This window comes from Macaca nemestrina, chromosome 17 (genome assembly GCF_043159975.1).
Source record: "Macaca nemestrina isolate mMacNem1 chromosome 17, mMacNem.hap1, whole genome shotgun sequence".
Lineage (NCBI taxonomy): Eukaryota > Metazoa > Chordata > Mammalia > Primates > Cercopithecidae > Macaca > Macaca nemestrina.
This window is the reverse complement of record NC_092141.1, coordinates 87672834-87687353: the sequence shown is the minus strand read 5'-3', so window position 1 is coordinate 87687353 and position 14520 is coordinate 87672834. Positions and strand designations below refer to the sequence as shown.

At 44.8% G+C, this 14520-nt stretch overlaps 1 protein-coding gene across 5 annotated transcripts in view; it reads left to right on the top strand.

Annotated features, from left to right (window-relative positions):
• Positions 1-14520, top strand: part of LOC105469247 (cytohesin 1) — a 106049-nt gene that overhangs the window by 59803 nt on the left and 31726 nt on the right. For all 5 annotated transcript variants that reach the window (XM_071081746.1, XM_011720067.3, XM_011720064.3 and 2 more), the window contains 2 exons: positions 12418-12500; positions 13879-13943. In XM_071081746.1, the coding sequence (XP_070937847.1) occupies positions 12418-12500; positions 13879-13943 (148 nt within the window). The remainder of the gene's footprint in view (positions 1-12417; positions 12501-13878; positions 13944-14520) is intronic.

Below are 14520 nucleotides of genomic sequence, written 5' to 3'. Positions count from 1 at the left end.
CTTGTGGAGCTCTGCGTCCGGTCCCTGGGATCCTTTTGAGACAGCAGTGGAGTGCCAGAAAGAAGCTGCTGGGAAACCCCAGCTATATCAGATGTTGTCACTGTGAGCTTTTAGAAAAGGTTAAGTTTCTTAAAATGGTTGTTTTCTAGTTTGTATCTTTTATTGAAAGCTGATGTTAACTTTATTTTTCTAAACCAAATTCTTAGGATAAAATTTTGTCACTTAGGTTCTGTTACTACCTTGAAATGCAAACTAAGTCTTTGAGTTCTAGGATTTATTAAATTAAAAGTTTTGATACCTTTTTTGTTTTTTGAGATGGAGTTCTGCTTTTGTTGCCCAGGCTGGAGTGCAATGGCGCGATCTCGGCTCACTGTAACCTCCGCCTCCCAGGTTCAAGCGATTCTCCTGCCTCAGCCTCCCAGGTAGCTGGGATAACAGGCGTGTGCCACCACGCCTGGCTAATTTTGTCTTTTTAAAGTAGAGACCGAGTTTAAATGTGTTGCAGGCTGGTCTCGAACTCCTTACCTCAAGTGATCCACCAGCCTCGGCCTCCCAAAGTGCTGGGATTACAGGTGTGAGCCACTGCACCCAGCCAATACCTTCCTTTTATAAGGTACTTGAGAAGGACATTCTCATTACATAAGTGAGGAAACTGAGGCTGGAAGAGGTCATTGTTTGCTCCAGGTCACAAAGCAATGAGTGAAAGCCCAGGCAGCATCTCCTCTGAACGTGGGGAGCTGTTAGGCGAGATGTCTCCAAGACTGAGAATAGGACTGAATGGAGTCTTCCCTAAAAATCCAGAATGTGGTAATAAAAATCTTTTTTTTTTTTTGAGATGGAGTCTTTCTGTCGCCCAGGCTGGAGTGCAGTGGCATGATCTCGGCTCACTGCAGCCTCCACCTCCCGGGTTCACATCATTCTCCTGCCTCAGCCTCCTGAGTAGCTGGGACTACAGGCACCGCCACCACACCTGACTAACTTTTTATATTTTTAGTAGAGGCAGGGTTTCACTGTGTTAGCCAGGATGGTCTCGATCTCCTGACCTCATGATCCACCCGCCTCAGCCTCCCAAAGTGCTGGGATTACAGGCGTGAGCCACCATGCCTGGCCTTTAAAAATCTTTAATAGACTTACTGTTAGTGGGGAAACTGGGTAGTTTTTGCATGGAGGGAATTTAAATTAGAATAGTCTAAATACTCATATCGGCAATTTGCTAGAAGGCACCTCAGCCTTTATGTTGAATACCATTTCTGCTAGCTGCTTGCTAATTTAACTCTTTTTGGTCCTGGGTAGTGTGTATAAATTTTATTTTTATTTATATTTTTTGAGACGGAGTTTTGCTCTGTCGCCTGAGCTGGAGTTCAATGGCGCCATCTCGGCTCACTGCAACCTCCGCCTCCCAAAGTCAAGCGATTTTCCTGCCCCAGCCTCCCGAGTAGCTGGAACTACAGGTGCATGCCACCATGCTGGCTAATTTTTGTATTTTTAGTAGAGACAGGGTGTCACCATGTTGGCCAGGCTGGTCTCGAACTCCTGACCTCAGGTGATCCAGCTGCCTCGGCCTCCCACAGTGCTAGGATTCCAGGTGTGAGCCACTGCGCCCAGCTGTAAATTCTTTTAAAAATATCTTAGGCTGCAAGTTGATGGTGAGATATTTATTGTAAAATACACTACACAAAAGTCAAATCATAGTTTCTTGGGAAAGGGACTAAGGTAAGCAGACAGGGAAGTTAGAATATTGCTGTGAAATTTTTGTTTATTTTATATTTTTATTTTTTTGAGAGAGGGTCTTACTCTGTCACCCAGGCTGGATGCAGTGGTACAATCTGGGCTCACTGCAACCTCCACATTCCAGGGCTTACGCGATCCTTGCACCTCAGCCTCCTAAGTAGCTGGGACTACAAGTGCGTGCCACTATACCTGGCTAACTTTTGTATTTTTTGTAGAGACGGGGTTTGGCCGTGTCACCCAGGCTGGTCTCAAACTTCTGAGCTCAAGCCATCTCCCTCCCTCAGCCTCTCAAAGTGCCGGGGATGGCCAGGCACAATGGCTCACGTCTGTACTTCCAGCACTCTGGGAGGCTGAGGCAGATTGATCCCCTGAGGTCAGGAGTTTGAGACCAGCCTGACAAACATGATGAAATCCCGTCTCTACTAAAAATACAAAAATTAGCTGGGCGTGGTGACGGGGGCCTATAGTCCCAGCTACTGGGGAGGCTGAGGCAAGAAAATTGTATAAACCTGGGAGGCAGAGGTTGCAGTGAGCTGAGATTGCGCCAGTGCACTCCAGCCTGGACGACAGAGCACGACTCCATCTCAAAAAAAAAAACAAAAAAAAACCAAAAACCAAAAAATAAAATCAAACTGCTGGGGGTATTATAGGCATGAGCCACCATGCCAGGCCTTTATTTTTAATGGTGGTAAAATACATATAACAAAAAATGTACCATCTTCAGCATGTTAAGTTCAGTAGTACATTCATACGTTCACATTATTGTGCAACCCAATCTCTAGAACTTTATCATCATGCAAAACTGAAACCCAGCATTAAACCCTCACTCTCCCATTCCCCCTCTCCCCAGCCCCAGGCAGTATCCATCCCACTGTCTGTCTCTATGGTAGTTTGACTACTCCAGGGGCCTCTTATCAGTGCAGTCCTTCAGTATTTGCCCTTTTGTGACTGGTTTAATGTCCTCCAGGTTCATCCATGTTGTAGCATACATTAGAATTTCCTTCCTTTTTAAGGTACTGAGTTTGAAAAGTGTTACTGTGTTTCTGACTCAGTGGGTGGGAAACTTAATTGGTTTCCCAAAGTAGATAGACTGTGTGAAGGTGTGAACTCTTCAGTGTATTGTTGGCAGAAAGTGTCACCTGGGCCTCCTGCTCTAGTCACTCCCCTTTGCTACATCCATCTTTCTTCATCCCCTGATTCTAACAGTTATCCTGAGGACTGTCCCGAAATTTCCGGCTTCCAGTAAAACCCTAGTATCATTACAACTGTTACATCCCTCTTCTGTTACATTTTACCTGAAAGATACACTGAATTTTGGTTGCATTCTTATCCCTACTTTAAAGATCTGACCCCACATATTTGTAATGTCAGCATGGAGTTTTGTGAAAGTTGAAAATTGCTTTTCTCAGTGAGGGGAAAAAAATTCCCCTAAACCAACCCTTTCTCCACTTGTAGTAATGATCTGTAAGAACTTTATCTTTGACTCCTCAACTGTTGTTTTTCTTGTTTGCTGCCCTACCTGCAGTTGTTAGCCATGCCTCACAGCACTGTCTTCTTACCCTATAGTTTTTAACTTACCAGATTTTGTATTATTGTGGGTTATTTGTGTGTCCCCATGTGATATAAAAGCTGTAGTTATTTTAAACAGTATCCTGCTCTGGAAGCAACCTCTTAGCTTGCTGTTTGCTTTGAGGCACAGATAGCCAAAGTAACTTGCCCAGGGTCATCCACCTGGTGAGTGTGGCCCCAAGCTAGGTTTAGGACCCAAGGCCACTACCTGTAGAGTGGCAGTCCACAGATCCATCCCAGAAGTTGGGTGAGGCACCCATGCTGTGGATTCTTACAGCCTTGTGCATAAGCCCTCGTTAACACGCACACCTAAAGTCATCACCTTCTCGGTGGATGCTTCCAGGGACTGCTGCTCCTGCCGGAAGGCACCAGATCTGTCTCTTCAGTGTTGTGCCCCCGCTGCCTTCCACCTAGTAGGCAAGCAGTAAATGTAGGCTGAATGAGTCAATGATGACATTGTTAGAAAGAAGCGAAAGAGGAAGATTAATTGGGTATACAGATAAAGGAAAGACATTTGGCATTTGTTGGGCACCTACTTGTGGTCGCTGTTTTATCTTTTCCATCACGCATTCCTAACAGCAATGCTAACAGTAGCACAACTGTGTTAACTGCAGTGCCATTTTACAGATGGACAAAACCGAGGCCCAAAGAGATTAGCAGTTTGTTGAACATTGGTATGTCTCCAAAGCCTGAGTTCTTTCCAGTATTTTGAAGTTTTTCAAATTATAAGTCACTGGAATTTTCTGGGAGACAAAGTGACTTACACCCATAGGGTAGTGCAGAGGGAGGTGAACACGCTGTTTTGTTTAGGGTCTAACTAGTAGGATTGACACAGGTATGTGGCGAGTAAGTGCTGAATACTGGAACCAGTGCTCAGGACATTTGGAGTTTCTTACCCCTCACACTGTGATCACTGTATCTTTGGAAGTTGGAGGAACAAGGTGGTTTCCCAGATGTGCGCTTTTGATCCCAAAGCCTGGTTTGTAAATAGCCAGTTGTTCTCCTCTGAGCAGGTGGCAGTTTCTGTAGAGGCTGTAGAAAAGCTGGGTGCTTTATTTCACTACTGCCACTGCTGTTTTAGGCAGAGCTTAAGGTTAAGTGGGGGGGTGGAGAGAGAGAGAGAGAGAAAGAGTGTGTGTGTGTGTGTGTGTGTGTGTGTGTGTGTATGTGTTCAGTGTTTATGAAACTTCCAGGTCTGTAAAGTGATGTGGCCGTGATTAGCAGGAGGGCACCTGTTGGCAGCAGGCCAGCGGGAGGGGATGAAAGGGAAATGGCAGTGACTTCCTTGGCCTGGGAGCAGCTCTGACTGAGGTAGTTATCTTTTGTATATTTACCTTCTCCGCAAATGAGGGCTCACTGCTTAATTACTTTATAAAATGTTTCCCTGCATTGTTGGTTTAAATATGGACCTTTTTATCCATTGAAAGGCAGAGGCTATAAGAAGGATGGCGGTTAATAATTATGGTGGAAAAAAAATAAGGCAAGTGAAGTATTTTAAAGCTAGGCAGAGGGATCTGGTGGTAGCTGGATGACCTCAAAGAGAGACATCTCGGTCCTAAAGCATGCCTTGGACATGTTCATTTGACGGTACCCACGGGGATTTAGAACAGTGTGGTCCTGGCAGCTGCTATGTGTCTGCCAAGCAGAACCTGCTGTCAGAGAGCTGCGTTTTCCATGGAACTTTGTGGCGTATCCCCAGGCATCTGCCTGTGGCCGGTGGAGCACGAGTTGCAGGGTTTTAGACTAAAGCCCGCCATGTGCTCATGTATCGTCCTCTGGCTTGGAAAGAGGGCTCTGTCCCTTTAAGACAGTTCTCCTTTGTATGCACTGGCTGGAACCCATTTCAGCTCTGGGTTTCTGCCGACTGTTAAAATCTGCAAAGCAACATTTAAATAAATAAATAAATGAAAGCTTCCCTTGTGTGGCTTTCCTATTCACAGCCAAGCACAATAGCGCCTTGTTGTTTTTGTCACTTTAATCCCCTTCATTAAATTGGAACCCTGGAAAGGAATGGTGATGGGGCTGATGCTGGACCGTCCCCCTGACTGCCAGCGGACACCTTGCGGATTAACCTTTGTGGGCATGGATTCTGGGTGTCCCTCTGGCGATGGGCGAGGAGGGCAAACGAGCGGGTGGTGTGTCAGGGCAACTCCCCCTCTGGTTTGTCTCCATTGTGCTCAGGCTGCTGGCAGGGACAACCTGCTGCCCTCCCCAGTGGCCATTCTTTTAAAGAGCAAGGGGTTCAGCCGCCTCCCTGGCACATAAGCATGGCTGCAGCACGTGGCAGTTGGGGGAGGGAGGAGCTGTTTGTTGTGCTGCCATCTGGCCCATCTGAGCCGTTCTTTTGCAGTTTAACCCTAATGGCTACACAGGAGAGAAGCGGCATGAATACACGGGTTTCCCAGGGTGCGAACGGTGCTTTTGCAGAAACTCCCGGGTGTGAGGTAGACATGGGTATTTCTGGCCACCACCTTTCTTGTTGCAGCTGTGGCCTTCCCAGCATCCTGAAGACACTAGCCAAGACTGTAGGAATCAATCGCACCCCCAGCTCGCCAGCAGTAGCGCTGATTCTTCATGCTGCTAAATGAAATTAAGCTTTTTGTCTTTGGATGTTTTTTCTCTCTGGGGCAGCATGAGAATGAAGGCTTGAATTAAAGATTTGATGTTGCATTAAGTTTGTGCAGAGGAAAAACACTTTTATTAAAATGTTAGATTTTGCCTCATCTCAGAATAAAATTCCACTAGAAAAATGAGGTCTAGATCAGCTTTTTAAAGTAAAGTTCTTAAATGATTTGTTGAGCCAGAAGGGAAGCAGCATTGTGATTTAAAGTTAGTCAGTATGGAATGGAGAAGGAATTTAGCAGTCATGTGGCAAATGTCAGGAGATTGGATCAAAATAAATGTAGATAAATATCTTATTTATTCTAGCTACAAATTGGCCAGAAGCGTTTTCTGTCTGACTCCAAGCACACAGAAGGGCTATCTTTTCTAGTGACCGTAGTTGAACATTTTTAGTCTTTTGTTTTCAAATTGTCATAGTACATATGTGTATGTATTTTAAAGCAAGTATTCAGGGGCTTCTGTGTCCCGTCTGTGTATTCCCAGACCCACTCCCCAAAGCAGCCACTATTCATTCACTTTTTTCTGCTTTTAGGTCTTCTAGTGGGTGCTGCAAGTTCTTAAATTGGTGATTATTTTGTCAAAATCAGAGATTATCTCCTGCCTTCCACCTGTGATAGATGAGGATGCAGTTCACACCATTCTCTTCCTTCCTTCTCTCACTGTCTGTTTTCGGTAGTTTGTCCCAGTTATACTCCTGGCATGTTTACAGTGTGGGTTTCTTGTTCATGATCCTTGTCCATGCCTCTGGTCACCAGTGTTGTAGGAGGAAGCTGTGGGGACCGTTTGGGACCCTGCTGCTGTCTCCACGTTGCTTCCCTCAAACACTGGTCAGCTCTTCCTTCACCTCCGAAACAGATAGCTTTGCTTCTCCAGCCCGGGTTGGTCTTTCCTGCTTTGTCTACAGGGTGATTCTGAAAGTTCACCACCAGCAATCAGCACCATGACAGGAATGTAGATACCACCCACCCTAGAGCCAGGTGCACACTCAAAGGGAGCTGTTCCTAGCACCCCTGATGGCCCAGAGGACACCACTCAGGGGCTTGTTTCATTTCTTCTGTGATTTCCTGTAGTTTAGTTTTTCCTGTTTCCCAGTCCTTTTTATTTTCTTGAGGGGAAACCAAATGATGCCTGTTGATACCACACACAGTTCTCAGCTGCTTTCTCCTTCATTCTCTGGTTTCGAGTCTGATTTCATTCTCTGTAAGGGCATTCCTCTGGCAGCCCCTTGGCTTCCTGCTCTGGCCCGGTGTGATGGCTATGTGTCCATCACAGGTGATGGCCCTTGCTGTCCTCAGGCTCCTGAGTCAGTCCCGTTCCTTGACCCACGTCTTGCTCCTGAAGTAGCTTCTTCAGAAGGGGTGCACAGGAGGCAAACTTTCTGATCCTTATGTATCTGAAATGAGTCTGTTTTACCCTCCTACTTGACTGAGAATTTGGGGTTCAGATAATTTTCATTTAGAATTTTGAAAGCTCCACTACACTGTCTTTAGTGTGCAGGCTCTTATTCTGACACCAGCGAGATCTTCGCTCGTGGGTGGTCTGATTAATCACTCTCCTTAACCCCCATGGAGGTTTTAGGATCGTCTTTATTCCTGGAACTTCTGAATTTTTCCTATGAGTATTTCTCCGTGGGATTTAAAAATATTTTTATTCGACCGAGTTGATTTTTTTGCTTTTATTTCCAGGTTTGCTTATATTTTTAAGCCTCTTTGTTCTACAAGAATGCCCCAACTTTATCTTTTAATCCTTTGTTGACTTTTTTGATGTGGGGGACAAAAGTATGTTTAATTTGCAAGGCTGTGTTCTTTTCCTGTAATTGTCCCTTTTTCAGAGTTCTCTGTTCTTTTAAAGGTTTTTTTTTCTTTCTTTTTTCCCCCTAATTATCTCTGTTTGCTCTAGGGTGAGTTTTCTGTTCCCTGTCTTGTCCTCTCTCACTCCTGGCGTAGGTGTGGTTATCTCTGTAAGTGTAAGAGTGAAGCAGTAGATGTGTTAAGCGGAAGCTCTGTGCATGGCTGGGCCTTGTGGGCAGAGAGGCTTGGCTTCAGGGCGAGTGGGCAAGAGCCTGCTTGGGGGTAGGGTCCTCTTAGGTCTCCGCCGTCCACGTATGGAGGCTTTACCCTAGACACCAACTCCACGCTTGTCTGCTCATGAGAAAGTCGGCTGTGTTCGCACGTGCGCGCGCGCGCGTGTGTGTGAAATCCCTAGCGTGCTAGGCCCTGTGCTGGGTGCCACAAACAACAGTGTACAAGGCATGCAGTGTCCCTGCCTTTGTGGAGTTTTTATTCTAGAAGATATTAGCACTTTAGCACTGTTTCTTTCCTTTCTCTGTTCTGAAAATTTGTTGAAATCTCTTCTGTTGGCCCTTCTCTGTGTACTCTTTGATATTGTAGGTTTATGGATTTTTTAAAAATTCCTTTCCCTTTTTTAAAAAAAATTTTTTATTTTTTTGAGATGGAGTCCTGCTCTGTCGTCCAGCTAATTTTTGTATTTTAGTAGAGACGGGGTTTCACCTTGTTGGTCAGGCTGGTCTCGAACTCCTGATCTCAGGTGATCCGCCCTTCTCAACCTCCCAAAGTGCTCGGATTACAAGCGTGGGCCACCGCGCCTGGCCTATTCCTTTTCTGTTTTAAAATAATATCTTGGAAGGCAGAGGACTAGAAGGGCTTTTTGAATTTATAATACAGAAGCTAGATTGTGTTCTTCCGGAAAACTTGTCATGTGTGAACATTAAACCCAGAAAGGTCGAGTGCTCAGATTCTGAAAAGAAAGCAACGATTAAGAGTTGCCGATTTAGAATGATAAAAGTTGTCTTCTCAGGGTATATAGCAGTCCTGAGAGAGGAATTTTTTTATACGATTGCTCTGTTTTTCATCAGCCTCATTATATGGACCTTGGGTTTAGTCTTCCTTCTGTTGGGTAGAGATATATTGATGATCTGGTTAAGCCAGCTCTGTAGCTTCAAAATCAAATCCCAATTATTGAGCCTCTTGTGGAGCAGCTGTTTTTAAAAAATGAATGTTGCCTTAATTTCAAAACCATGTTATATTGGAATGAATATGTATCTTCTAGAACCTGAGGAGATTAATTTCTTAAAGGGATCTTCTACTTGGACTAGAAATCTTTCTGGTCGGTGAAGCACAGAACAATTGGAATGGACTGCTTTAGGCATGCTTTTCTCTAGAATGGTGTACATATCAGTAGAGTTGATGTTGTTTTTCAAAACGGCTTTTGTTTTAACCAGAGCTCACTTATTTGTCTAGCTTTTTCCTGAAGCAGCCATTTTAATAATTTTTTTTAAATGTTAGGAGAACTGTTCAGCCTGGGAAGAAACATGTGGGGTGGTGGGTTTGGGGGGAACAGTGCAGAGTTAGAATCTGTATAATGCTGATGGATTGCTGAGCTGAAAACCTGGGTCTTGACACAGGAATGGGACTGGAGAGCAGGTGTGTAGGTGATCTTATTTAAGGCTCCATCCTCCAATACACACACCTGAGTGATCACCCTTGAGTTCTCAGGGACGCAGTATAAAGCCCACTCTTGTGAAGGTGACCTGAGTTGGATTTAGTTGGTCTGTTGGGATCTTGAGAGTGGCTGTCTCTTCCAGCCTCTAAAGGAAGAGTGTTTTTCAACCCACAGGACTCAGTATATTAGGTAATTATACAATTACCTAATTGATTATGAAATAATTTTTTAAAATTTTTAATTATTATTTTTTTGGAGACAGAGTTTTGCTCTTGTTGCCTAGGCTGGAGTACAATGGCACGATTTTGGCTCACTGCAACCTTCACCTCCCGGCTTCAAGCAATTCTTCTGCTTCAGCCTCCCGAGTAGCTGGGATTACAGGTGTTCACCACCACGCCTGGCTAATTTTTTGTATTTTTAGTAGAGATGCGGTTTCACCATGTTGGCCAGGCTGGTCTCGAACTCCTTACCTCAGGTGATCCACCCACCTCAGCCTCCCAAAGTGTTGGGATTACAGGTGTGAACTACCACACGCAGCCATAAAATCAGTTTACTGGACTAAGCCACTGTTAATATCAATGCATTTCACATGGTGAGGTATTATTTTTGATACTTTTATGTATGGTGGAGATTGGGTCATGAGACAAAATGCATGTCTTTTCTTTTTCTTTCTTTTCTCTCTCTCTTTTTTTTTTTTTTCTTCAAACCGGGTCTGGCTCTGTTGCCCAGGCTGGAGTGCAGTGGTGCGATCTTGGCTCACCGCAACTTCTGCACCCCAGGCTCAAGCAATCCTACCTCAGCCCCCCTGAGTAGCTGGAACTACAGGCGCGTGCCACCATGCCCAGCTAATTTTTGTGTTTTTTAAGTAAAGACAGGGTTTCACCATGTTGCCCAAGCTGGTCTCAAACTTCTGGGCTCAAGCAGTCTGCCCGCTTTGGCCTCCCAAAGTACTGGGATTACAGGCGTGAGCCACCAGGCCTGGACTAAAATGCATTTCTTCTTTTGGATTTTGAGATGTTTAAAAAACACACTTTTTTAGAGAAGGACTGGGAAAAACTCGGTTAAAAAAAAAAGGAAAAATTTGGCTTTTCTAATGTAGCTAATTAACCCACTCTGTAGGCTTCACTGTAGTCTTTTGCTTCTGCCTTCTTATTGTGATTTTTATGAAATATTTGGGGAAAGTAACTGTTCTCTGAATGTAGTAGATTAAGTTTTAATGCCATGGGCAGAAGGAAGTTATGTGTAACCTAACTATGCTCTCAAGTAGAGATGTTATTCCAACTCTGTGCTGTCTAGAAATATAACATGAGCCATAGATGCACATTTATTTCCTACTATTTCCACATTTAGTTCCTTTGAGATCAATTAAAATAATACATTTTATTAAGTTATATCAATGTGCAATCAATATGAAATATTAAAAAGTAATTTGTTTTTATAGAAAGTTTGGTGTGTGTGTGTGTGTATATATGTTTTTGTTTTGTTTTTTTTTTTTGAGATGGAGTCTTGCACTGTTGCCCAGGCTGGAGTGCAGTGGCGTGATCTCAGCTCACTGCAAGCTCCGCCTCCCGGGTTCATGCCATTCTCTTGCCTCAGCCTCCTGAGTAGCTGGGACTACAGGCACCCGCCACCACACCCAAGTAATTTTTTTGTATTTTTGGTAGAGACAGGGTTTCACCATGTTAGCCAGGATGGTCTTGATCTCCTGAACTCGTGATCTGCCCACCTTGGCCTCCCAAAGTCCTGGGATTCCAGGCGTGAGCCACCACACCCAGCCTCAGTGTATATTTTATACATACTGCACATCTCAAACTGGGTAGTCACATTTCAAGTGGTTAATGTCACTTGGGGCTCCTGGCCACCATATTGTACAGCGCAGCTCAGGCTCACATAGGCACCCACTGAGGATAGAAGGACACTCACGCCACCCCTACCCTTGGGAGTGTGGATGCCCTTTGCTATGCCACGGAGGGAACAAGAGCTGAGCTTCTGCTCAGCACCAGGCAGGGTTTGAGGCACCTTAATTTACTCTACATCATCCTTATCAAGTGGGTGATGGTGGGGCCACTTTATTGCTGATGAAGTATGACCCAAATAGGTTACATAACTTGTCTGAAGTGACCTAATTTGATATTTGGTAGATTGGAGTTAGGATGTGAACCTGGTTTGCTTGATTCTAATGCTTGTTCTTCTCATTGGCCCACATAGCTTCCCACAGTATGCTTGAAGGGTCATTTTAGAGGGTGTCTGTCCAAATCTCCTGTTTGTATAGGTGGGGGAGATTGAGCCATTGGAGGATTGCAGAAGGATATTGTGGTAAGAGCTGTGATCCGGGAATTAAGTAACCTTGTTCTGATGATAAGAGCACATTGTAAAACATCCAAACAATGAAGAAAGGTATGAAGCAGAAAGAGGAAGTCCCATAATCCCTGTTCCCAGAGTTAAGCACGATTTTAGGTATATATTCTAGACTTCTATTAGTTCTCAGTGTATACATAGTCTCTTTCTCCAGACCCCTCCCAGAGATGGCACAAAATTGTTCGTACATGTTGCTTTGCCTCTTGCCTCCCCTCCCCACCTCGGGGTCACGGACATCTTTCCGTGTTGGAGCTCAACTCAGCGAGGCGGTCCTGCTCTGTTTTTGACCATGAGGGAGCTGAGGCCCAGAGAGATTAATTAAACATCAGCCTGAAGTCTCCCAGCTGGAAGGGATGAAAATGGCCAGGCACTCAGCTAATATTCATCCTTTTTCATTCATAGCCAACCTAATTTAACCTTCAGTAATCTCTTCTCTCTTGTTTTTCCTTCCAAGATTTCCTTTCTTAGAGCTTTTCTGTGTGATTTAAGGGCCTTCCTTTCTTTAGAAAATCTGATAAGAATTGGAGCCATAACTATTTCTGTCACTCAGTCTGGCTTCTGAAACTGGCTTCTAGTTTCTTTCTTGGTATCCTTCTCCTTTCGTGGCCTCTGGATCTTCCTTGATTTTTGGCGAGATAAAAGCTTTCTTAGTAACACTGCCCTCCATTTTCGTAGTTCCCAGTGACCTGACCGCAGAGGAGCGTCAAGAACTGGAGAACATCCGACGAAGAAAACAGGAGCTGCTGGCTGACATTCAGGTAGGAGAGTGGCATGGTGGTTTCACCAGCGTAAGAACCGCAGTGGCAGTCCCATTTGTATAAAAGGGTGTCCTTTGCAGCGTGTCTCCTCAGGACACTTTTGACCTGCCCTCACTGCAGCTCTGCACAAAGTGTAGGTGTTGATAATCGCCTTTCCTCTACAGCTCAGGGGATGGAGTGTCAGAGAGCTTGAGTGGCTTGTCCGGGTTCACCCAGCTGGTCGGTTGTCAGAGCTGGAGACACCCTGCAGGACTCCTGTCTCCTGAGTAGTCCTCTCTGCTGTGTTTGCCCTTGTGGAGCAGAGTGGATGGGGAGAGGCAATGAGAACGTGGGCTTCAGGCGAAGCTCGGCCCACACCCCGGCCCTGGCTCTGCCGCTTACTAGCTGAATGATTGGAGACAAGAGAGTTCTGGTTCCTTGAACTTCAGTTTCTTCATCTGTCAGATCATGAAAACACCTACTACACACTTGTAAGGACTTAGCATAAAAGACAGCGTAATTTCTGGTCCCTCTAGATGTACTTAGTGATAGCAATTTTACTATTTTTTCCAAGTTCCTTTCCGTAACTATCAAGCTTTGTAGGAAATAAGTCTAGAAGCCAGTAATTGGATTATTTTCACCCTAAGGCAGTAAATGTTATTCTTTTAGAATTCTTTGTAAAACATTAGGAGTGGGGTTAAGGAGGGAATCCTGTTTGCCCAAAGAAGCAAAATGAGGAAAGACTTGACTTGCTCTGGAGTTAAGTATATTTTGATAGTTCTCCCTGATCCTTTGACTCCTGCTTCACTGGTAGATCCTGAGAAAGATGAGCAGCTCTCCACTGAAGCCCGGCTTCCATGGGAGAGCCCATCCATTCTGGCCAAGGGTGTGCTGGAATGAGGAGGGTGGGTGTGGATGCAATCGATTTGATCAGACATTCCCTTTGCCAGCCACTTGGTGGCAGTGTTGCCCTGGCACAGCTACTGCTGGCTCTGCAGCCTGGGATTTGGGTAGGAGACTTTGTCCTCTGAATTTTCTGGCACACTTGTATTTAGTTAGCTGCAGATTTGTTCTGAAAGATTGTGATGAGGCAACCAGTTTCTTTTACATAGCATATATTCTTATAAACTTTCCTAGACCGTAAATTCTTTGAGGTCAGAGGCTGTATCCTTTTCTACCTTGGTATTTTCTGGAATGCTTACTATTTGGTAGGCACTCAATAAATATTTCTGAAACAGATGAATTTTCCTAATTTACTTTTTTGTATTTTTGTGGTATTTTGTTTCATTTTGGTTTATTTTATTTTGTCTTTGGTTGGAGGGAGTTATGTGAGATTTTAGAAGTTTTAATTTGATCTGCATTTCCCTTTCCTGCTAACTCTGGACTGTCTGTTTTACAGAGGCTGAAGGATGAGATAGCAGAAGTAGCTAATGAAATTGAAAACCTGGGATCCACAGAGGAAAGGTGAGTCTGCCCTGCTGCTGGGTGACTTTCGTGGTTGTAGTTTCTGAAGCACCCAGGCCTTAATTACGCTCACGTGGCAGATTGAAGGAAAAAGTCAGCTTTGTGTCTTTCTAGTTCTAGCAAGCACATATACACCCATCGTTTCTGCCTTTCATCCTTCACCGCAAGGCCTCCTGAACATAGGAGGTTCTTCCATTGTTGAAAAATTGAACTGGAGGCCAGGCGCGGTGGCTCACAGCTGTAATCCCAGCACTTTGGGAGGCCGAGGCGGGCGGATCATGAGGTCAAGAGATTGAGACCATCCTGGCCAACATGGTGAAACCTTGTCTCTACTACAAATACAAAAATTAGCTGGGCGTGGTGGTGTGCACCTGTAGTCCCACCTACTTGGGAGGCTGAGGCAGGAGAATCGCTTGAACGTGGGAGGCGGAGGTTGCAGTGAGCTGAGATCACACCACTGCACTCCAGCCTGGCGACAGAGCGAGACTCCGTCTCAAAAAAAAAAAAAAAAAAAAAATTGAACTGGAGAACGTCAAAGGCCCCAGAAAGCCTTAAACTGCTCCTGAATTTTTATGTG